Source organism: Eutrema salsugineum, unplaced genomic scaffold (assembly GCF_000478725.1).
Source record: "Eutrema salsugineum unplaced genomic scaffold, Eutsalg1_0 scaffold_19, whole genome shotgun sequence".
Taxonomy (NCBI): domain Eukaryota; kingdom Viridiplantae; phylum Streptophyta; class Magnoliopsida; order Brassicales; family Brassicaceae; genus Eutrema; species Eutrema salsugineum.
Window position 1 is genome coordinate 2,575,655 of NW_006256838.1, and position 24,498 is coordinate 2,600,152.

The window sequence follows — 24,498 nt, forward strand, 5'->3', positions numbered from 1 at the left end:
ATAAACATAAAATATATACCAAAGAGATTATTTTAGATCACAAACAAATGACTCTTCGAGCATCTTGTATATGTTATGTCCAAATTCCTACTTATCAATTGTGTTTGTCTCTACATAACGAAGCCAAAGGCAAAGACGAGTTCTTGAGTTTACAGAGCTCTCAAAGCTCCACAATTACAGCTCAACTACTTTCCAAACCCTGAATTTTATAAACAACATATATAATAAACTTGAGATGCGTTTAAGAATTTTACAAATTCTACACTAAGGAAACTCTGAAAACTCTCCTTCCTCTGTTCTTGTAAAATCTCTGTAACTTGTTACTTGTTCTCTACTTCTAGTTTCTCGAGGATTGTCTTCTTTTGTCCGATCAAATGGCTGTGTCCATAGAGAACAGCTCGTCATATATATTTAAAGAGTTTTTAAGGAGTAACAATTCAAAAACAATGTAATGCTTATTTTCTTCATAATTTTAGATGAAAGATTTGCAACAAAGTTTGGAACTTTTGAATCTGCTTCATCACAAAGACATTCGTCTCATTGATATGTTCATAATACATCATCCAAAAGATCCAATGTTAAATGTGAAGCAAGAAACTGTAGGAATCCCTTCTATACAAGTCATGTCTATAGTACAAACAATCAAACTAGAGATAAGCTCCCGACAGATCCCAAATCAGGAAACCAAAATTCAACGAGAGAGAGAGAGAGAGAATTGAAGGCGTACTTGGGCCATCCAAACGGCGGTAGCGGCGGCGGCGATGCGGCGATGCCCCAGCCGGCGGCGACCTGGACATCCGTAGAATATTGGAATCGGAAAGTTGGTCTCAAGCTCTTGAGAATGGTTGCTTCTCTTGCTATTTCCGTTTTTGATCTCTCCGTATCTCGCTCGAACCTCACTCTACAGTCTGTATTACGATTCGGTTTTTTTTTTTCGCACTCGAGAATTTCAGAAGGGAGAACCTTATTTCACACTACTTGCCATCCTACGTCTAGACAACTGAACGACCTGCCGTTTTAAATAGCGTATTACATCAGATGGAACTTTATTTCTCCGCGGTTTCATGTGGTTGTGAGCGTTTACTACCGCTTTGTTTACCTTTCTCGACGTGCTTCTCATTGCATATTGATTCTCATACGAAGAAACATATATATGAGTAAACCGCCAAGAATCCTCTTGAAGAAACAATACAGTATAACTTATTTCTCATTCTCCATGTATTCAAGTTTTTTTTTTTGGGGTAAAATCCATGTATTCAAGTTGTGCAAATTGTCAAATACTACTCATTTTTAGGGTTTGAAACAAACCAAGCAAAAGCCAAATAAAAACCCATTGTGTTTCCTGTGACTGTACGTACAAGTCTAGTTTACCTTGAATACAAGTCTAGTCTTGTTAAAAACCTTGTGAGAAACGTGGTTTTTTTTTTGTTTTTTTATAAAAACATGACCACACGAAATATCTAACTACTTTGAATTGGTTCAAAATCCAAATCAATTATTAAAGTTCCTCTTCATTTTTCACGCATGTAATCATAGAATACCAAAAAAAATCAGTAAGTACGTCACACAAATCAAAATGAAATCTTAGTAAGTTGTTTATGAAACCCAAAGGAAACTACGGAATTGCAGTTTTGAACGTTGTCAAAAGGCTTAGAAAAAAAATAAAAAAAAATTAGGACAATCTTTTCGAGCCATGTATGTAGAAACCCAGCAAACCAAAAAACCTACGGTTCTTAAAAAGTTTTTTTTTAACATCAAAAGCAGTTAGACCACAGCTAATATATGTTATATATATATATATATATTCAATTTTAGGGTTTGCGAGAGAAATCGATCGAAGTTTAAGGAGATTTTGACTGTCAAGAGAGAGAGAGATATAGATAGACATAGAAGAAGCTTCCGCTTCTTTACCTCAAAGTTATTACTTCGACGTTGTGAGTTTGTGAAGAAATTTTGCTTTAAGAGGTAATCAATATTAAATTTACATTTTCTTGTATTTCCCATTGAATTTCCTTTTAAAGTCTCTTTCTCACTTTTTTTTATCATGTTCCCCGTACAAAAATTTATTCTTTTTCCAATGAGAACTTTCTCATTGTAGATATGATATATGAAGCTTCCCCCTTCTTTCCTTGTTTACATTTCCCTTTTGATCGCACAAAATTTATTTGGTGAAAAAACAAAAAGCTTGAGTTTGTACAATTATTGGTCCTATAGTATTCGATACCCACTCACCCCTTTTGTCATGATTCTATTTACACATCACAATCTACTGTACACATATATATGATTCATGCACCGTATGAAACTTGAACCGTATGAAATGGCTAAACCACATTTTTAAAAATGATTAATTTTAAGCACTCTAATCGCATAGATTCGTTTTTTAACCACCACTACAGTGGCTTCTACCACACTAATATCCCACTTCTACGAGTTCAACCCCCTTCGCAAATTAAGCTCTTCACAAATATGTAGAGGATAGTCAATTTATTGATTCGAGTAATAATGTCAGAAACCTAATAAACTACAACATATAATATGAATTGATTATGCCATTATGAGTAGTACAAATCGCCAACATGCAGAAACAATGTTTAATTCGCTAGGGGGAGTGTTGTCTTTTAGTGATTGATCCATCGCCATAGTCCCCCCCTTGTCTTTTGGGTGTATATATAGACATAATAGTAGCCTACACAACTTGATGACTCTTATTATATTTCATAATTTATCCATTGAAGATTTAAACACCGTGAAATAAGTCGAATATCAAATCATTCACCGTGAAATATATATATATATAGATATATATATATATGTTCATTTCAAATATAATTAGAAAAATGTTTTAAAGAAGATAAACATGGAGCCAAAAAAAGGAGGCATGAAAAATATGAAAATATTGGGTTGTTTAGAAATGAATATTCTACTGAGGCAATTATAAGTTTTGTTAGAAAATAGAAAAGTGGACGAATCTGTATGAGTATAACTACAAGAGAATGAACTTTTGTTAAGATTAATTAGTTCGTTGAAATATTCAAATAAGAGACGAGAGTTTAGTTTCGATCTTGTTAGCAGCACGAGTTTGCTCGACGGATGACGCGTCTTCGTGGTGGAGCAATATTTCTTAATTATAGTTCTTAGGTTTATAGATTAGGAACTAGGCAATATAATAGCGATAATGATTAATATCTATAATATCACGTTCCTTCGAAATTTAAGTGTGTCTACTTTATTCTGATTTCTGATGCAATAATAATCAAATTAATCTATTTAAAATGTTATAATATACATAGTGCAATTGGAATGTACTTTTTCAAAATTAGAGATAGGCCTTCCCTTCCAAAAGGGCAAAACCAAAGGATAGGTCACCACTCCAGAGTTTTTCAAGGGATAGTTTTCAATTCGTTAATGGAAGATACTAACAGTTAACTATTTCTAAAAAAGACAGCTAATATTCAGATTAGATTAAGCACAAACTTAGTATATTTCTTATCATTCTTTAATTTTTTATTTCCTTGTCAACAACCCTTCAATTCCATTGAATTCTTCTCGCATATCATCCTCTTGAAAAACAGTATTATAACTTCTTTTTCAATTATTCCGGTGACATAATTAACAATATTGTTATGAAAAAGTTATAGTTTATTAAGATCTTCTCTATTGGTCGAAGTACGTCAGAGACCAATTCCCATTCGTTAACGATATATTTTAGAATATTAGCATTCAGAAGAAAAAATGCCGGCCTAGTAAATTTGTTTATAAAAAAAAATCATTATAGTGACTTAAAATTTAGATATTGCATTTTCCAACTGTTTAATATTACTCCGACTATAGACAGCCAACTTTTGGAATTAATGGAAAAAATTGAGACACAACAACTACACTTTAGAGCATTAATAACGGATCTCATTTATGAATCTGCGTACAAATTCGGACAGAAGTTATTGGCTTCTGGAGGTGTACTAAATGGTAGCTACCCCCCAAAATAACTTGGATCAACTAAAATCCTATCCTAAAATTTGTCTTTTTAGACATTAGTTATCCTTTTAATTGTACTTTTACATGAATAATTGTAGCCATTAGTCAACAGTTTCTATTTTAGATTGTTTTTTTTCTGGAATTGATTTCTCAATGATCGTACGTCTGCGGACCTGTGGTTCAATTAGTGTACTAGCTAAAAGACCTCGCAGATTAACATTTTAGCGGTAAAAGATATACTACAGTTACTAGTACTTTTACATTCTTCTTTATCTTCATTAAATTTAAGAAAAACACACAAAAAACGTGTGGTGATAAAACCTGAAAACCCCGTAAAAAATATGTACTCCAATTTTACATTAAATTCTCTTATCACAAGACCTGAATACTTGTGGTGATAAAACGTGTGCTCATATTTAATCTTTATAAATCTACATACAGGTAAATATTCTGAAACCAATCATAATAAATACTAGAAAACCCGACAATCAAAAACCTTAAGTTAATTAATACTCCGTAGAATAGAAAGGCGAAAACAACATGAAATCATTTTTTGTTAAAATACAAATCTTACCACACAATTTTTATCAACAACAACTTCGTTAATAAACAATATATAATGAAGATTCAAGCAAACATGTCATTTAAGAGAAAAACGAATAGACTAGGATGGCAGAATCATAAAAAAAGGAAAAACAAATATCTGAAAAACAAATGATTTGTAACTGTAAAATTGATAAACGTCTACAAAATCATTAAGTTGTTAGACTATTTGGCTATCCTGTGTTTTTACCCATCCGAATTAATTTGTCTTATATAATCAGATCACTGATCATTATCTCAAAGTTAAGACTTGATTAAAGGAGAGTGAGGCGCCACTAGACCAACTAGACCATCTCAAGCGAAGAGAACCCCACGCATGTATATGCATTGAAATTATGAAGGGCCAGAGAGCCGACCACATACACCGTACCTCTTTAAATATTTCTATGATACAACGATTAAAAAATAAATTTTAAGAAATCATGCTAAGTACTTATTTTCGATATATTAAAAATGTATAATGCCTAACTATGCATACCTTTTCCAAGAAAATGGAACAAAGGTGAATCCGAGTGAAAGAAAATACTTTTCAACACAGATTGTGTGGTCTTCATATCGCTATAATATATTCTAATCAAGTCTAATATAAAATAGTTTCTAGAAACGAAAAAAAAAGGGTAGAAAAGCTTACCTATACACAATATTTTTTATATCAAATTATTAATGAAATGAGTTGATAAGTTAGTCGTCTAACTGGAAATAATCAGTAATCAGGTGCGGAGTAATCAGGTGCGGAGGTAGTGCACCTCGAACTGAGGTCATGTGCCCTCTACTAATTTTTATTTTTCTTAAATAATTTAGATAAATTTAATCAAAATATTTTAAATTTAGTGATAAAAAAATTACCCTCGATTGTTTCCAAGTAACCAATATAATTTAGATAAATTTACCCAATATTTTAGATATATGTAAAATATCAAAAACTCTGCTCATGTCAGATCAATTTTCAGTTAGGAATAGACAGTTAATCATAAAACTTTTTTCCAGAGATCTATTTGATGTATAGTGGTTTATTTCTGGTAATTAACTAAATGTAGCTAGTCACTATCTTGCTAGATAAAAATTGAGTTGGATTTCGAATTCGAGAATGATATGCAATCCGTAATTATTAGAAATTGGTCAAAATTTATCAAGTTAAGGAAAAAAAATGAATGAGCCTAAGTAAGCAAAGCTCTATATTCCGTTCTCATTGGGGAAAGAATAACGTCATCGTTACGTCATTCAAACTGCGTCACGAAGCTCTCGTAAGCAAAAAAATGAAAAGGGTGGATAAGTTCATCCTCCTCCTCTGTCTCTTTCCATCTCTTTCCTCTTCCTTCTCCTTTCCTCACATCTTCCTCTCTCTCTCTCTCCCTCACAAAAAAAAAAAAAAAATATCTCATCATTACAAAGTTCTTCTCATCTCCATTATATTTACACACTCACTTCTCTTCCCTTTAATCATATAACCAACACCAAAGAGAAGAAAAAAAAAACCAACCCACCAAAAAGACTCCCTCAAATTCCCCAAAATGGAAATTGCTAGTGATAAAATAGCAATAAAGGTAAAAGATCAACTCGTTCAAGGCCATGAGTTCACCATTCAGCTTCAGCAACTCTTCTCTCAACCAGGGTCGGATCTGGGTCCAGCCAAGGATCTCGTGGCTAAAATCTTGGGAACTTTCAATGACACAATCTCTGCTTTTGATTCCTTCGAACCCATCTCCTCCTCCTCTCTTGTCACCGCCGTCGAAGGATCTCAAAATGCTTCCTGCGACAACGACGTCAAGCTTGAGGATTCCGGCGATAGCCGGAAAAGATTGGGACCCGTTAAGGGTAAAAGAGGATGCTACAAGAGAAAGTAAGTTTCACCTTCTCTCGCTTACTATAAATCTTGGACCTTGTGATATGTAGTAAAATCCAATAGGTTATAAGCTCATGTCTCTTTTTTACTTATTTATCATTAGTGATAGAGAATTTTATATAAACATTTGTGATTATATTTTGATCATCATACCATAAATCAACCGATTTGGATTCGTACCAATAAAGCCGATCATTTAGGATCTAGTTAGTGTTGTGGTTGGTCCACAGACAAACAAGACATTTAGCTTTTGGTTTTAAGAATCATAATTATATAAAAATCCAAATGTTCTAATTATTGATTTACAACATTGTGAGTAGGAAGCGATCGGAGACGTGGACTGTAGAGTCGACCAACCTTGAGGACGCATACTCTTGGAGGAAATATGGACAAAAGGAGATTCTTAATGCCAAATTCCCAAGGTCAGTTTTATCCCTCTATAACTCTATTCATCTACATCTATGTATAAAGAGACATGTGTGTGTGTATATGTATAACTATTCATATGTGACAAGTTGCTGGGTATTATTATACATAGACCGCATTTATATCTACCATCAATGTGGTCTGGATTTGATTGGTTGTGGAATATAATTTTGGCCTAATCTTTTTTTTTTTCATTAATGTTTTGCAGAAGTTACTTTAGGTGCACACACAAGTACACTCAAGCGTGCAAGGCAACAAAGCAAGTTCAGAAGCTAGAGTTCGAACCCAGGATGTTCAGCATCACATACATTGGAAACCACACGTGTAACACCAAAGAAGTAACACCCAAGATCAAGTCTTGTATTCATCATGATGAGATCATCATGGATTCTGAAGAGCTCAAGAGTCCTCGTTTGACTACCTCGATAAAGGAAGAGGAAGAGAAGAATCATGGTTCGTCCACGGAGAGTGACTTGCAATTGGTGTGGCAAGAAATGTTGTTGTTTGAAGAGGAACATCATCATCATCATCATCATCATGAGGGTACTTATGGTTGTGTTGAAACTAGTGCATCTATCAATGGTTTGGATTCCACGGATCTTTGGAGTTGGCAGCGATGATTTCCTGGTTCAGCGACAATGAGGAGCTCGCTTTCTTCGAACCATGTTCCAATTTAGCTTAATTTTACATTCCTATATAGAATTATTGGAACATCTATATTTTGTCATCATCTTCTCTAGAGAATTAATCATCAGGCCTCGAATGGAACATATAATTGTCCTCTCTTCTCTAATGAGTGTCTGTACTGTACATATATATAGTAGAATATTGTAGTATACATATAGTAGAATATTGTAATAATACTCTTGTTGGATTAATTACGTCTATCTCTCCTCTTATATTCTCATCTCTGTAATTTCTCTAACTCCCAATCCTTTTCTTTTAACTAATGTATCGTATTATTCGTCTTACCCAGAAATAGCCGAGTCTACTGACTAGAGAGTGGAGAGATTTTAGTCGCTACCATTCTGCCAAAGTTCCCGTCTAATTAACTAGTGATTTTATCAAGGAAAAGTATTTGATCATTAAGATAAGTATACATACATATACATATATAGCTAGATCGTAGATGCCCTACCAATTAGGAGTTGGAATGTTTGATTCCTAAAGAGGACCAGGAATAGTGGCGGAGCTAGCCACAATTTTCACTGTGGTCTTAGAAAAAATATACAAAGTATTGAATATATTCTTAAATATATGAAAACAATTGAGTTTTGTATTTATCCAAATATCAGTAAAGTTTTATAAAATTATGGGATCAAAATTATTTTATGCATATGTTAGAGTGGTCAATAGGCTAATTTTCCAATATTTCACCAATTTTTCCTTCAAATATACAAGTATATATATTTCTAGATATGTATAGGGTCATTTGACCGCAATAGCTGCCTCCGCCACTGACCAGGAAACAGGAAAAATGCATATAGAAAGTGGTCGTCATTGCCCTTTTTAATTTGGCTTTCTGATTAAACTTCTCAAGCAGCAACTATATATGTACAAAGTACAACTTGACGAATGGGTCCTTTTCTAATTTTTTGCCATTTCTTTGTATTATTATGTGGGGAAATATATAAAAGGGAAAATACAATTAAATGTGTCCCTATAAAAAACGGATGAGACATGAAATAAATGACACAGAAAGCAAAGAAACACTCTTACTTTGATTCATATTGGTTTGCAACACAACAAAAGAAAAACCCCAACAAGTTCATCACATTCTCAACCTCATGATTTTTATATCTACGACAAGTTTAAGGATAATTAATAAGAATTTTTTTGTGAACTACATATTTTCACCTTATCTCATGTGCAGATTTTAGAGATTCTTGTCTGCAAAAAGGATATCCGAAAATAAGAATAAAAAGAAGATTAATGATAACAGGATTAGAACCAAGCGTGTCCAAAATGTATCTAGATAAATCAGGTTTTCCAAATTGCAATCAAGATGGAACTGTGAGTGTCAAGTAACACCCCCTTAAGAATCCAACAACAGAAAAAGCTTGAAAACAACCAATTAAAAAAAAAAAAAACACTTGTAGTGCACCTCATTACCTATTACTTTTTTGCATAACGCGATTCCTCCAAGTGTTTTTCCTCGTGTAGTGTGCACGTTGCCTTGAGTAGTCGGTCCAAAGAAGCAAATGAACTAGATGGAAATGATCCGAAATGCGTATTGTGGTTTGGAATAGATAAAGCATGTGAGATTAATATGGCCGAGAAGTGACGTAACTAACATCTGAAGACTACCTACCGATGAAATATAGAGAATACGTGGGAAGTTTCATATAATCTCTACAAGACGTGGGGCACAATTATGCAGTGATATTTGAATCCTCACGGACGGATCACAGTACGGAGAAGAAATACGACTTCATCAGGATTACACACAACAAGACAGACACGGATCCTTACTCAGTGATTTCTCCAAAGAGGCTTCTGGAAATCTTCTGAGTTTCCTGGCGACCTAAATATACCAGCTACATTTGTGACACAACCATTTGTGGACACATTTTTCATGAGGTGATTGTATTATACCCCAATCTTAAGAAGATACTGAAAAATACTTAAAGGAAATATATACTAACAAAACATTGTTTTTAATATTTTTGTTATTATGTTTTGCATATCTTTTTCTTATTTTCTAATGATAGTTTATTTTAATTGAAATTCTTTTTTTGTCAACTATTTTAATTTACATTGTAATCAATACATTTTCACTTTTAGAAAATACAATGAAAATATTGAGTAAAACATATGCGAAAACATAGTAAAAATATTTGACATTTGATTCCCATTAGCAAATATTATGTAGGGAAATATATAAGAGGGGGAATACAATTAAATATTAAACCATATAATAAAATAATATATTCAAAGATTAAACTATATAGTAAAATAATATATTTAAATTAATAAACAAAATAATAATTTAACGATAAAAAAATCATAATAATAATAATAATTTACCAATGGATGTTGCAGCTGCTCTTTCTCTTGCCTGCTTTTTCTTTATTCTCCAGTAACAAAGCAGCTATTGTAGACAATTGAGTTTCAGGTGGAGTGTTACAATCAGAAAGTATATCGCGTATTATATATTTACTAAACGGAATTCTTAGGAGCCACAGAGCCACTTTGACATAAAGGTCTTGGCCACCAAAAGTGTATTCTCCTTTCCAATACACACATAACATAATCTAACACATCATATTCTACTAAGGCAAATGCCGTGCACTCACACAACCACGTAGAGGTTCCGGCTTTGGATCGAACCCTTCAATATAGTGACAAAGGTCTGCTGCGGTGGACTTGTTGGTGGAACAATAACTGTAAGATCCACATGTCCTACCATTAGTTAAATATGCAGCGCAAGGGTCTTCCATTCTGGTTTTGGGGGCAATGCCCAATCTCATATTCAGTAGTGACGTGTCACGTATCCGTGGGAAAGTCGGATTGAAAACCATACATACAAACACAAATCTTTTCTGAATGATTTCTCCAACGAGGTTTCTGGAAATCCTTGAGCTTCCTGCCGACCTAAATATACCAGCTACATTCAAAACCATTTCAGGACACATTTTTCATGAGGCAATTGTATTAGACCCCAATCTTAAGGAGATATATATTAGCAAAACATCGTTTTTAATAACTTTTTTTATTATGTTTTGCATATGTTCTGCTTATTTCCTAATTATAGTTTATCTTAACTAAAATTCTATCAATACATTTTCACTTTCTTAAATAATACCGAAAGAAAATAAAATGAGAAAAATAAGTAAAACATATGCGAAAACATAGTAAAAAACATTCGATTCCCACTTTTTGCAAGAAAAGTGAATTACTCTTAACAAATTTTTCACAATACCAATTCTCAAATTCACACGGTAACATTTAACTCAGCCTCACGGTCACAGGGCTTATTTCCTGATTACATTACGTAATTTGAAACGTTGTTTATTTTTAGCCAAGAAAGGTTAAACTGCCGTCATTCCCTTTAATTTAACACCATGCGTCTCTCCTTCACGTCCACAAAACCACAGGAAGTGCACTCATCATTCACCAAAACGGCAGCGGATGCGTACAGAGGTGGGAGAGTGTTTTTTTACTCTTACTTCTCTGCTTTTTACCCAATTCCAATTTTTCAATTTGGTTTACTTTTTGATTTTGAATTCAGGCTCTATCTATTGTCTGAATTCTAGGCGTTTCTTGTGGGCTACGATTCTTCATAATCTGACCAAAAAAACATTTATAATTCATATATTTAGTTTACTCAGAGAGAATTTTATTGTCCTCTTCACAAATCTATAAAGAACAAGAAGTAGTTTGAGATAATCAAGACTATCTTTGTCATAGTTTACGAACACAATCTTTAATCTCTTATATTAAAAAAAATGCAGAAGAATTCTTTGAGCTTCGAATCTAAACAAATATTCAGTTTCTGCACTTTAGGAGATGATACTTGAGTTTCTCTACATCCGATTGTTTCAACGGCTTCTGCATAAACATTTGCGCTCCGCTTGCTAAACATCTGCGAGTGTCAATCATCGAGCAAATAACATAATTTTAATTCACCACCGAATCAATAATTAAATAAATAAAAACAGAACATCAACGTGTGTCATCATGATAAATTAAAGTTTACTTGTTGATGCGAGTAGGAATATTCTCTGAAGACAATATTACAACAGGTACTTCCTTTAGATTCGACGATTCCTGCTGTCAATAACCAATAGAAACCCAAAAATTGTTGTTAGTCTCTGAATCTTCAAAACAAGACTCTTGTTTCATAAGAAATTTGTTAAACACCTTTACTATCTTGAGCAGCTCAAAACCTGTCATTCCTGGCATACAGTAATCAGTGATGATAAGATTCACCTTCATAACCTTGAAAAAAAAAACCAAAATATCACAAATCATTAGGTTTACTCAATTGAATCCTCTCTAAACCAATCAAATTGTTTTTCTCTGAGGATTAAATAACTTGAAGATAAGTTTACATTGGTGGTAGTTAATGAATCAATCTGTTGTGGATCTCCCAAGCCTAAGTACTCCAATGCTCTAAGCCCATTTTCTGCTGTTGTCACTGCACAAAAAATAGTGAAATCAATTTTCACATTCAGAGGCAATGTTAGAATACCAAAGAAGAATTTTGGTTCTTGAAATATTAAAGGGGAAAAAAAAATTGGAGATTCGAAGTATATAATTTACCTTTACAAGAAGAGATCTTGAGAATTCTCTCCACGAGTTTACGGTCAATAAGGTTGTCATCTACTGCTAAAACATGAAGCTCTTCCTCCATTGACGATTTATTTTTTGTGCAGTGAAGCTACTAAGAAAAAAAAATGCACAAGAAGGAAGAATAAAGATGAGTCAGACAACATTAAAAAACTAACACCATGTGGGCAAAAGTGTTTCTAATTCGCAAACCTAAAGAAGAAAAGGAGACAAACGTACAGATTAAGAAGAAGATTCAATTGACAAATCGAAATGACTTGATTATGAATGTATGAAGGAATATAAATAAAGTTGTAACTTTATATTTTCAATTTATATATGGATATATAAGATGACAATATATCAAGAGCTGATTTGATATGATTTTATCTTGCTTATAATTTAAGAAACAAGTTGTGTTTTTGTTCTTGATTTTGATTCTCTGGAAACTGGTAAGAAACTTGGTGCTTATGCCAGTGATAGTGTTTTCGTACGATGATCAAGAAAATCTAAATATTAATTTTTATTTTCTATTTGTTTGGCTTTTCTAATCGTGAGAATAATGAAGATGTACATTTTTATTCACTTTTTAATTTTTGAAATAGATCACAAATCTGTTTCAGAATCTCGGATACGAAGTCACCATGATTCTCTCTATATATATGATTTTTTTTGTTTTTTAATTTTAAAATAAGGGATTGTTGGATGGATCATGTATATAACTATTTTTAATTCTAGCTGTCTTAAAACCTCAGATTTTAATACAGGATCTTTGACTGATATATTACTTGCATTGCTTTATAAGCTGTGAGTTGCATTTCTAAGTCCATTTCTAGAAGACTTATTGAATTGGGGCGCTAAATTATCACATTTCGTCCTTTGACCTTAAGCATGAACTACTACTATACTCATGATTATGTTTCTTTTTAAATTATGAACTACGCTACGGCTATTTTTGTTCATATCATATAGCATAATATTAGTCACACTTAACACACAAAAATATGTAGTCACACTTACCCATTAAATTATTGTGGTAAAACAATTGCTCTTACTTTCTTCTTTAGTTTTCTCTACTTTATCTATTTACTCAATACAATAAATAGACACTTGAAACCAAAATGAACATAACCAAAACATTTTTTTCACAAATATATTTGGCAATGTGAGCCTAGATTGATTGGTTTCTACATTGTCCACCATAATTTAGTCATTTAATGAGACACTTTTCTTTCGCACAGTTTCTTTGGGATTTGGTAAGCCCTGTTTCAATTACTTATGGGCCTGAATAATCAGATGAGCCCATTAGTCTCTTTGATGGGAGAATTGGATTTAGACCCATCTTATAAATACTGTTATACCAATCACCATGGATTAAAAAAGTTCAAATTATCAATAAATAAATGAAAATTTGGCAACTGCAGAACTGATTAATCCTTTATGGAGTATCTTTTAATGGCTGGTCCTAAATGCCAATCCTGTTATGACAGATGAAGTTTCGAGTAAGAAATAAATGTGGAAATAAATACTATAAAACGAACGAGGAGTAAATAATAAAGTCAAGAAGAGTAAATGTGAATTCCTCTACGCCCGGCTCACACTGCCCAAAAAATTCCTTCAAAGCTCTTGCAACAGTATGTAATTGACTCTAAAACTTTTTTAAAAATAGTCTCCTTGTTAAAATGTAAATAGAAAACAAACAGTAAATTCCAAAATCTCCATGAGGGGTTGTTTTCTCTCCATGGGGAAACGAGTTCTTTTTCATTTTTCATTTTAAAATTAAATAGAATAATTGTACTGTCAAAAGGAATATAAAATTAAAACATCGGCATGGAGAGAGACCGAAGTCTGATAAATGTCTCGACGCGGACCAAATCTCACACGAGAAGAGAAGACAACAATACAAAAAGTCCAAGTGCATACTAACGGATTAGATTGTAATTTTTTTTATCATTACTGTTCTATTATTTGTTTTTTTAAGTGTTTTATGTTGTGGCAATAAGTGTTTGACACTTAGTTATTTAACCGCATTTCTATCTGTAAAAGTTCACACATGATGGATGATTCCTTGCACAAATAGAAGATCCCAAATTAACATCTGTTGCTCCTCCAAGTCAACCAAATATCCTTTGGTATATGATCCAAATTTTCAAAAACCCGTCATTTTGTTGAATTTCAAAACCCATGATTATCTATCGTTTACATTCGTATGATAGAATGACCAGGACGTTGCAAATAAATGAATGATAGTATGGTTGCAATTATTAATGTTACAACTAACAAGTGATTTCTAACACCACAAAATATTTTTTCCAGGTCACCATCCTCACCAACTTACTTTAATGTTCTTTCTTCAAAGACAAATTAGGAATAAAAATCAAAAATGATAATAAAACTAAAAATAACAATAAAAAACCAAATCTATTGTGACCACTTTACCACTGTCTCTTTCTGCATATTACCCAAAATGCCCACTCTCTGCATGCGAATAACAGAACCCAACCACATTCCAAACTTTTTCCATTTTATGTGAAAGATTATTTCTAGCTAATTTGATTCAAACCAAGAGGCCCAGAGCATGTTTATCCCATTAAAGAAAGTTCTATTATTTTGGAAGGATAGTTCAGTAATTTTCAGTTTAGTCCCTTTCTTTATGAGTTGGCCAATCATTTATTCATTTTCCCACTTCTATACCGAAGAAAAATATATATAAAATGCTACACAAATTACCCACGAAAAGAAAAACAAAAAGCCACGTCTGTGCCAAGTCATACTTATCAAAGCCAAGCATATTTATACACGTGTCATTTCCGAGTTAATGAGTCCACCCACCTTCCTCGGGCCCCACGTCCTTCTCGCTGGGACCCACTCTCTTCTTTCCAGGCCGTTGATAAAGGCAGCTTTTAATTACAGAGCCTTCCCTTTCTCTTTCACTGTGCTTTCTTTTCTTGTTTATTGTCTTCTTTTCTCTTCGCTAATTCACTCTTCTCTAAAGCTACAAAACCTACAAGAAGAAGCTCGTGTTTCACTCCCTTTTTCTTCGGTGGATTTTCTCCCGAGCTACATTATTCCTCGTCGGAAAGCTTCCCGGAGAGATTTTTTGACAAGGTATAGGATTCCTCATTGAGCTCTTCTCAGATCGTAACTCTTTACAAGTTCGTTATTTTTCTTCTAAAGGCTGAAAATTGTTGATTTCTCTCAATATTATCCCTCGTTAACTTCAAACCATTTTCTTGACGATTGAAAATTTCTGGAATATCTATGAATTCCAGGTAAATTTAAGCTACTTCGTCCTTCTCATCTACCCTTCATTTCCCTGATTTTTCCTCTTGTGTTTTTTTTTTCTTCCCCTTTAGTTAAAAATGTAGCCGTTGTGCTGGAATTTTGTTCTCTTCTTGTGCTCAATCTCACACTAGAAAGCGAACAAAAAAGTTCTGATTTTTCAGCTGTACTGTTTTTTTTTTCTTCTTTTGTTCTTCATTTTTATCTTTTCTTTCTAATTTCAGCTCTAGGTACCCGGAAATGGAGCTCTTCCGCATCTAAAAACTGTACAACGGAGAAGTGGGTCGTGTAAAGATGTATAAGGCGCTGATTATTTCAGTCTTGTTGGTGTCGGTGGTGGCTTCTCTCGCTCCGGTGAGATCTCTTGACCCACCTTTAAACGACGACGTTTTGGGGCTCATTGTCTTCAAGGCCGACTTGCGAGATCCAGAGCAAAAGCTTGCTTCTTGGAACGAAGATGACTACAGTCCTTGTAGCTGGAACGGGGTCAAATGCCATACTCGAACGAATCGAGTCACTGAGCTAACCCTAGATGGCTTCTCTCTTTCTGGTCGAATTGGCCGTGGGCTACTCCAGCTCCAGTTTCTTCACAAATTATCTCTGTCCAACAACAATCTCACAGGAATCATCAACCCTAATCTGCTGCTGAGCCTCGTTAACCTTAAAGTTGTCGACTTGAGCAGCAATGGGCTATCTGGTTCGCTTCCTGATGGGTTTTTCCGGCAATGTGGGTCTCTAAGAGCTTTTTCTCTGGCGAAGAACACGCTAACGGGGAAAATACCGGTTAGTATAAGCTCGTGCTCGTCTCTTGCTGCTTTGAATCTGTCTTCAAATCGGTTCTCTGGTTCTATGCCTTTGGGGATTTGGTCTTTGAACACTCTTAGATCCCTTGATTTGTCGAGGAATGAGTTAGAGGGAAAGTTTCCTGAAAAGATAGACAGATTGTACAACTTGCGAGCGCTTGATTTAAGTAGAAACCGGTTAACTGGTCCTGTTCCTAGCGAAATTGGGAGCTGTATGTTGCTGAAGACTATTGATCTTAGTGAAAATTCTCTATCAGGGAACTTGCCAGATACATTTCAGCAGCTCAGTTTATGTTATTATCTCAACTTAGGAAATAATTTGCTAGAAGGTGAAGTTCCAAAGTGGATTGGAGAGATGAGGAGTCTTGAGACTTTGGATCTTTCAATGAATAAGTTTTCAGGGCAGGTTCCAGACTCCATAGGCAACCTTCTTGCACTGAAAGTTCTCAACTTTTCTGGGAATGGGTTTATTGGTAGCTTGCCCGACTCAACAGCCAACTGTATCAACCTCTTGGCCTTAGATTTTAGTGGGAATTCCCTGACTGGAAAGCTTCCCGTTTGGATATTTGAAGATGGTTCTCATGAAGTTTCTGCGTTGAAAAACGATAACTTAACTGGAGGTATCAAGAGGATCCAGGTGTTGGATTTCTCAAGCAATTCCTTCACCGGTGAGATTGGAGCTGGTTTAGGAGATCTAAAAGACATGCAGAGTTTGAATCTGTCAAGAAACGCTCTTACCGGCCCTATCCCTAGTACCATTGGGCACCTGAAGCATTTGGGCGTCCTTGATTTAAGTCACAATCAGCTTAATGGATCGGTTCCTCGAGAAACCGGTGGAGCTGTTTCTTTGGAGAAGTTGAGACTCGAAAACAACATGTTAGAGGGAAGCATCCCATCTACCATCAAGAATTGCAGTTTCCTTCAGTCTTTGTAAGTCGCCTTTGCCTTAAGTTGTATTCAATTAAATTTTCCAGGATTTCTCAATAAAAAATTCTGTCTTTGACCGTGTATTTGTATTATGTTTCTTTCTACAGAATACTGTCACATAACAAGTTGATAGGTGCAGTTCCACCAGAATTAGCAAAGCTTACAAACCTCCAAGAAGTGGACCTTTCGTTCAATGACCTGAATGGAACCCTTCCTAAACAGTTGGCTAATCTCGGTTATCTTCACACCTTCAACATATCTCATAACCATCTCTCTGGGGAACTACCTGCAGGTGGAATCTTCAACGGTCTATCTCCTAATTCAGTATCAGGAAACCCGGGAATATGCGGTGCTGTTGTCAATAAGTCCTGTCCCGCTGTCTCTCCTAAACCAATTGTCTTGAATCCTAATGCAACCTTCGATCCTTATTCCGGTGAAGGAGGGCCTCCTAGTCCTGGTCACAAAAGGATACTTCTTAGTATTTCTTCCTTAATAGCCATTAGTGCTGCTGCAGCCATTGTGGTTGGTGTAATAGCCATCACAGTCCTTAATCTGAGAGTGCGCTCAACAACGGTTTCAAGATCAGCTGTACCGCTCACTTTCTCGGGAGGAGATGACTTCAGCCGATCACCTACAACAGATAGCAACTCGGGGAAGCTGGTGATGTTCTCTGGTGAACCTGATTTCAGCACGGGAACACATGCTCTGCTTAACAAAGATTGTGAGCTTGGCCGAGGTGGTTTTGGAGCAGTGTACAGAACAGTTATCAGAGACGGATATCCTGTGGCTATCAAGAAACTCACTGTCTCAAGCCTTGTCAAGTCTCAGGAAGAATTCGAGAGAGAGGTCAAGAAACTTGGGAAACTCAGGCACGCGAATCTGGTTAAGCTCGAAGGTTATTACTGGACAACATCTCTTCAGCTTCTTATCTATGAGTTTCTCTCTGGTGGGAGTTTATATAAACACTTACACGAAGCACCAGGAGGTAATAGTTCGCTTTCTTGGAATGATCGGTTCAACGTTATCCTCGGTACAGCGAAATGCTTAGCCTACTTGCATCAATCAAACATCATCCACTACAACATCAAGTCGAGCAACGTGTTGCTAGACAGCTCTGGCGAGCCTAAAGTGGGAGATTACGGATTAGCGAGGCTGTTGCCGATGCTAGACAGGTACGTGCTGAGCAGCAAGATACAGAGTGCATTGGGATACATGGCTCCAGAGTTTGCCTGCAGAACGGTGAAAATAACAGAGAAATGCGATGTTTATGGATTCGGAGTCTTGGTTCTTGAAGTGGTTACAGGTAAGAAGCCTGTGGAGTATATGGAAGATGATGTTGTGGTTCTGTGTGATATGGTGAGAGAGGCTCTTGAAGATGGAAGAGCAGAGGAATGTATCGATCCGAGGCTGCAAGGGAAGTTTTCTGCAGAAGAAGCTGTTGCAGTGATTAAGCTAGGGCTTATTTGCACTTCTCAGGTTCCATCAAGTAGACCACATATGGGAGAAGCTGTTAACATATTGAGGATGATCAGATGCCCTTCAGGGAGCTCAGATGAGTTGGGTTCAAGTTGAAGCAAAATAAAAACTAACATGTTTTTTCACGACTAAAAGTTCCGGCGAAGAGGAATCCGGTTTGTTCATTTGGGTATTGTTAAAAGAGATCCTTGTCTGTGTTTTGTCTGTTATTTTTGATAATCTGTTTGTGTTTTCTTATGTATCTGTTAGTTTCATTTCAATGTTTGTAGCTTCTTATGTTTATTGTTCTTATAACAATTAGGGTTATTTTATCGGATTTGTCTTCACCGGGTTCCATAATTTGGGACTCTTTTGATGGAATCTTAAATTATTAAGAAGGAAAAAAAGCTGTCGTCTTCTTCATTTCAAATTTTAACATTCTTTTACCAGTCAGCTAAAGCAGAGATTTCTTGTGAGAAAAGCAAGAAATTAGGGATATAAAGAAAAGCTAAGATCAAGAAAAAGTGGCTAGGGTTACTGGTGTAATGATGCTATCTGAGTTATTTAAATTAATAATAAGAAGCTTCATTTGTTGGAACCATGTGTATGGGACTCTGCGAAAACTCATCAAATTAATGAGTCTGATCTTTACTGAATTATGGAAATCGAGGAAACGTCTCAAGAAGTGGTATATTAAAATACACTATCCAGTTTGGGCTTTTCAGAGTGATTACATTTGAACAGAAGAACCCTAGTTTCAGTGGCCAAGAAAAAGAGGATTTGAGCGTGCTTTGTCTGGTACAGACCACGTTTTTCTTTCTAGGAGTTGGGAAAGAAGAAATTCATGAAATCGAAGTTTAGATTTATCATCTAAACAAAAGAATAGAAGACAGAGATGTGTTATCATTTACGTTGTCCGAAGCAAAACTGAGCCTCGGTAATTTGCAATACATTGTTTTTTTTGTCCGTTAGTAAGCAATTCAACTATAGCATTAAATGGAAATGGTATGTAACGTTTTTGACTTTCTAAGCCAATATCTAACCTTTTTCATTTAAAATGAAACATGAAACAGAGTTAGTCAAAATCAGGTCAGGCAATTTCCATTTTTGTATAATCTCTTTCTTTCATTTCATATACAACTATTTTATGTATCCGAGTAATTTCATTATGTTGACTTGGATCGTAGACAGATCAAGAAATAAGGACTCCTCAAAGTCAAGGATGAAGGATCAGTTATAAGCTTACATTTAAGATCATAATATTAGCCCAAACGAATAAAGGCCTCAACATATATGGGCTTAGCTAGTATATAAATCCATTACCCAAAAAGATCCACGCTTGCTTAACTACTTCAAATTTATCCATGCTTGGTATTGTAAATCTTCTTGCTTGGCTCAATTTTATCCATACTTGGTAGGCTTTTCTTCAAATTCATCGATTGACCTCCATAAAAAGCATTTTACGATGATGATCTCTCTAATCCAGTTTGTAAAACACCCAATTCCCATTACATTACGCAGTTAAGGCAAGAGTTTGCTTCTATGCACAAGTGACAAGTATAAGAGTTACCAGTACCTTGACAGCTCCTAGTTACAGTATGATCAGTAGATTTTAGAATCCGAGTTTCGAGTTTTAATTCATGATTCAAATCTATATACTCTTTTGCTTGTTGTGGTCTCATGGAATGAATAATTTCTCGAGACTTTTGTCTTGTAACAAAGTATCAATGCTCTCTTTTTCAAGGAATTGAATTCATTCAAACTAAGCGGTGGAGTCCAAAGTATCAATGTTCTCCAAAAATTTCATTAACAATTTATTTAAACCACCAATCCAAACTTCTATAAAAGAAGTTGAAAGATTATGTATATACTGTAATGATAACAAAAGGTATTTGATCATCCATAAGGGTTTCATAATTCAAACCCAAAGAGAATAAAAATAATTTACAAATCAATCCCTTGGACTTTTAACCAAATATATAATCACCATTAAATAAACCTATGAATCTGTTCATTGACCAGTCTGCACCAACCAGGAGTTATTCAACTGTGAAACAGCCGTCTCCCTGAAACTCTTGACCTTCACCAAGCAGAAATGGGTGCAAACCGTTCCCATACCCGAACCGACCCGGGTCGTTTTCAATAGGTAGCAAACCGGTCCACAATCCGTTCCTCTTCCCTGCGCCACTATCCCCCACGCGCTTGTACTCTCGCCACCGTAATCTTCTCCCTCTGAGTTCTGATCTCGATCCTCTACTTCATCGTCGGCGAGCTTCTCCACCAAAATCACTCCCTCAGGCGTTCTCTCTTCTCCTCTATCCCATCTTCCTTCCATCGCCGTCCACTCCTCCGCCTCCGGATTCGTGGCGGTTGTAGTCAAACCTCCGTTCGCCTCCGCGTATAAGTGCACCAACAACGGCGATTCTCTCAGATTCTTCACGATCTCAACCACCGAATCCCTCAACCACTCGTCGATCTTTTCCCGCGACACAACGGATCCGCCGCGTTTCCTTTCTCCGATATTCGTCCGTTCAAGCTTCACCGCCTGATGAGTCGGTGCCAAATCTGCCATCGCCATCGAAACCTTCCCGATCTCGTACCAATTCCGTCGATTAATTACCGGAAGCACACACGAAGACGATCGAGCGGTGACCGTTCGCCGATCACAACGAACGGCACATGCGTTTCCTCCTCCGCAACAAATCCTCACAGAAGACGCCATCTCCGCCTACCGGAAGAAACAATGCAGAGAGAATCGGAGAAGAAAAAGGTCGACGATGCGATCGATTGATTGGAGATTGCTTCACGCAAATAAACCTTTGAAGATTCTTCTAATGGACGATTTCTTGTTTCTTATAAAATCGATTTCACCAATGGTTGCTTCTCTCTATACGTTATACTGACTCAGCCACACACAACCCAATGGCAATGATGGATTTAAATTATATATCTAATTCTTTCCTTCAACATGGATTGTAACTTGTTTGATCGGACGGTTGAGATTAAGAGATACTAGAAATCGCGTTTAACTTATTCTTCACGCTTCGTCGAAACTCTGAGGCGGTCAAGTAGGCGATAATTCCCTGGAAAGTGTACACAAAAGAGACCCGATAGTGATCTGATATTAACCGTTCGATCAAAATCGAACGGTGTTAATAAGGAGTAGGCAATTATGGGCAAGGAGAACGTGGCGACGCGGTTTAGCTGTGTGCATGGCTTGGGAGGGCACGCGCATGTAGGTCTTTTAAATTGTGGTGAACACGTGTCATCCATGTCATTTATAATCTAGACCACTGGATGCTCCACGTCAGAGTCCACGCTGTACTATTAAGTCAAAATGGATTTGGGCCTTTTGTTTAGAAGAAGAAAATGTTTTTCTAGGTTAAAATGGTTTTTGGGCTTTGCCTGATTTACTTTAACACGCTTCTTAATAGGTTTCTTTCGCATGTCAGGATTGGATCATTTGACCGAGTTTTGGATATGTATGTAGGAATCTCGTGCTATAAAACACACAACGACAAAGCACACACATCAAAATCCATAAGTAAGCATAAAAAACGTCGTAACGTAAGGACATATGTGACACAAATCGTGATCAACTGTGCAAAAAACACCTAAAGCCATGAAGCCTAAGCTAGAGATTGACAACTGGATCAGTCAAAGGCAACGTGGCTTAATATCTTTTATATAAATCCACCCTTTGCATCATTTGTAGCAAGTATAGTGGTAGTATATATATAAAATTAACCATGAGCATCGTTGTTACTATCATCTTGATCTTTGCTATTTTAGCGGTGAGCCTTGACGGTAAAAGAGAGAAAACCATGGAGCCGTGTCTCGAGTCGATGAAGACGGCTTCACTGCCTGATCTTCCTTACGCTTACGATGCGCTAGAGCCAGCGATCAGTGAGGAGATCATGCGGTTGCACCACCAAAAACACCACCAGACTTACGTCACTCAGTACAACAAAGCTCTCGGCAGCCTCCGCTCCGCCTTGGCCGACGGTGATCACTCCTCCGTCGTCAAACTCCAAAGCCTCATCAAGTTCAACGGCGGAGGTAAAAAAACCCAGCTCTGAACCGAAGTTAAATTTTTTTCCATCCGGTGCTTGTTGATCTTAAGGAACTGGATTGTTTTTGTTACTTGTAGGTCACGTTAACCACGCAATCTTCTGGAAGAACCTAGCCCCTGTTCATGTACGCAACACCTTTCTTAATTAATCGTCACTCCATATTATTTTTGTGATGAGTATTCATATATTAATTATCTCTAATATATATATGGCTCAAATGGACTATGTAGGAAGGAGGTGGTAAGCCACCGCAAGATCCTTTGTGTTCTGCGATCGATGCTCATTTCGGATCCTTAGAGGGATTGATGCAAAAGATGAATGCTGAAGGCGCTGCTGTGCAAGGATCTGGATGGGTGGTAAGCCTTTAATCTCTCATCAACCAGAATCAGTTCACCGATTGATTTTGAGATTAAAAAAAATTGTAAATCTTTTGAAAAGAATTATTACAATCCAGTTTAATATGCAAATTGGCTGATCGTAGTTCATAAATATAAAAGGAACATTCGGTTGAAAATAGAGGGATCTACATACACCGGGCCAATAAGTTAGTATTTAAGAGACAAAATCACTCACCTTAAAAAATAATAAAATAAAGGAATTTATTATATACTCGAGAAGATATGTAAAGAACCGCGCCAGTAAGTTGGGGGTCCTAGAAGAGAAAGAACCACTCTACGCTTAATTTTGAACCTATGAATTTTGACATATCACTTTTTCTAAAGAAATATGTTTGTTTACTGATTGTGTTATACTCTATTTTGGTAAATAGTTCATAGTTGCATTATGTTTGTGCTTCCTTTGTTTTAGTGGTTTGGATTAGACAAAGAGCTGAAGAGACTTGTCGTTGAGACCACAGCCAATCAGGTAGATCAGTAAAAACGTTATTTAGTAACATTAACTATCTCAAAAATAAAATAAAAAACATAGAAAACATATGACGGAGAGAGAAACTATAGGATCCGTTGGTGACTAAAGGACCACATTTGGTACCTCTAATCGGGATTGACGTATGGGAGCACGCTTACTATCCGCAGGTACTCAAATAATCTGTATTTCATTATTTGATACATGTAGAGAAATATAGTTACAAAATGGTTTTAGCTAGTAACGAATTACATATGATTAATATCAACTTTGATCATCATTGCAGTACAAGAATGCAAGAGCGGAGTACTTGAAGAACATTTGGAGTGTGATCAATTGGAAATATGCCGCAGACATATTCGAGAAGCACAATCGAGATCTAAACGAGTTTTAGGGAAACATATATAACATCTATGTCTATATATGTCGATAGAGTTGGTAAAGCCTAATGTTTGATAGAGTTAATAAAAATGGAAGTAGTGAAGATCCAATAATTACATTAAAAATGCCATGTACCTTGGGAAAGAAATAATGATGTTGTTATGTGCTGTGTGATATAAAGCTGTGAATTGTGATTTGTATAGGCTTATAGGCGACGGATTCACTAGGTTACGTGCTGTGATATGAAGTAGTGATTTGGTAATTTTGGTATAAGATATATGACCTTGTTTATTAACGTCATTCAACAAAATGATCAGAAATTTGTTGTCCTCTTCTGTTGGTAATTTCCATGTCACCGACTCACCGCTCTTTGTCTCCCAAATAATGAATTAGTGATTTGTGTGCTATTTCTATTTGAAATGATCTCCAACTTGGAGTTTTTTTTTCTCGGGATCTCCAAAGTGTGTACACTGTTATAAAACCGAATTCAAAGTTAATTTTAATTCATTAACCTCGTAAAATATTGACACTTTACAAATATAATATTAATTCATATTCATGAATTATCTATCAATTATTCAATTATGATGAG

General features: G+C 35.7%; 5 protein-coding genes and 1 long non-coding RNA gene across 6 annotated transcripts; 3 read left to right on the forward strand and 3 right to left on the reverse strand.

Annotated features, from left to right (window-relative positions):
* Positions 1-21: 21 nt before the first annotated feature.
* Positions 22-1,659, reverse strand: LOC112087115. Its single transcript, XR_002899888.1, has 3 exons — positions 1,100-1,659; positions 728-1,009; positions 22-378 (listed from the first exon to the last, which is right to left on the reverse strand). It is a non-coding gene; the product is annotated as an uncharacterized LOC112087115 (long non-coding RNA).
* Positions 1,660-5,999: 4,340 nt separating this feature from the next.
* LOC18020017 (probable WRKY transcription factor 70) lies at positions 6,000-7,731 on the forward strand. The gene is made up of 3 exons (XM_006402928.2): positions 6,000-6,421; positions 6,745-6,846; positions 7,059-7,731. The coding sequence occupies exons 1-3, from the start codon at positions 6,093-6,095 to the stop codon at positions 7,468-7,470; spliced, it is 843 nt and encodes a 280-aa protein (XP_006402991.1). The 5' UTR covers positions 6,000-6,092; the 3' UTR covers positions 7,471-7,731.
* A 3,607-nt stretch (positions 7,732-11,338) lies between these two features.
* LOC18020018 (two-component response regulator ARR17) lies at positions 11,339-12,206 on the reverse strand. Its single transcript, XM_024157213.1, has 5 exons — positions 12,116-12,206; positions 11,905-11,990; positions 11,714-11,791; positions 11,550-11,623; positions 11,339-11,435 (listed from the first exon to the last, which is right to left on the reverse strand). The coding sequence occupies exons 1-5, from the start codon at positions 12,204-12,206 to the stop codon at positions 11,339-11,341; spliced, it is 426 nt and encodes a 141-aa protein (XP_024012981.1).
* Positions 12,207-15,070: 2,864 nt separating this feature from the next.
* LOC18020019 (probable LRR receptor-like serine/threonine-protein kinase IRK) lies at positions 15,071-18,995 on the forward strand. Its single transcript, XM_006402930.2, has 3 exons — positions 15,071-15,229; positions 15,628-17,136; positions 17,241-18,995. The coding sequence occupies exons 2-3, from the start codon at positions 15,698-15,700 to the stop codon at positions 18,703-18,705; spliced, it is 2,904 nt and encodes a 967-aa protein (XP_006402993.1). The 5' UTR covers positions 15,071-15,229; positions 15,628-15,697; the 3' UTR covers positions 18,706-18,995.
* A 1,375-nt stretch (positions 18,996-20,370) lies between these two features.
* LOC18020020 lies at positions 20,371-21,520 on the reverse strand. Its single transcript, XM_006402931.2, has one exon. The coding sequence runs from the start codon at positions 21,308-21,310 to the stop codon at positions 20,600-20,602; it is 711 nt and encodes a 236-aa protein (XP_006402994.1). The 5' UTR covers positions 21,311-21,520; the 3' UTR covers positions 20,371-20,599.
* Positions 21,521-22,286: 766 nt separating this feature from the next.
* LOC18020021 (superoxide dismutase [Mn] 2, mitochondrial) lies at positions 22,287-24,208 on the forward strand. Its single transcript, XM_006402932.2, has 6 exons — positions 22,287-22,647; positions 22,739-22,785; positions 22,892-23,017; positions 23,469-23,525; positions 23,618-23,695; positions 23,812-24,208. Exons 1-6 carry the CDS (start codon positions 22,338-22,340, stop codon positions 23,917-23,919), a joined length of 726 nt encoding a protein of 241 aa, XP_006402995.2. The 5' UTR covers positions 22,287-22,337; the 3' UTR covers positions 23,920-24,208.
* The last annotated feature ends 290 nt before the right edge of the window (positions 24,209-24,498 follow it).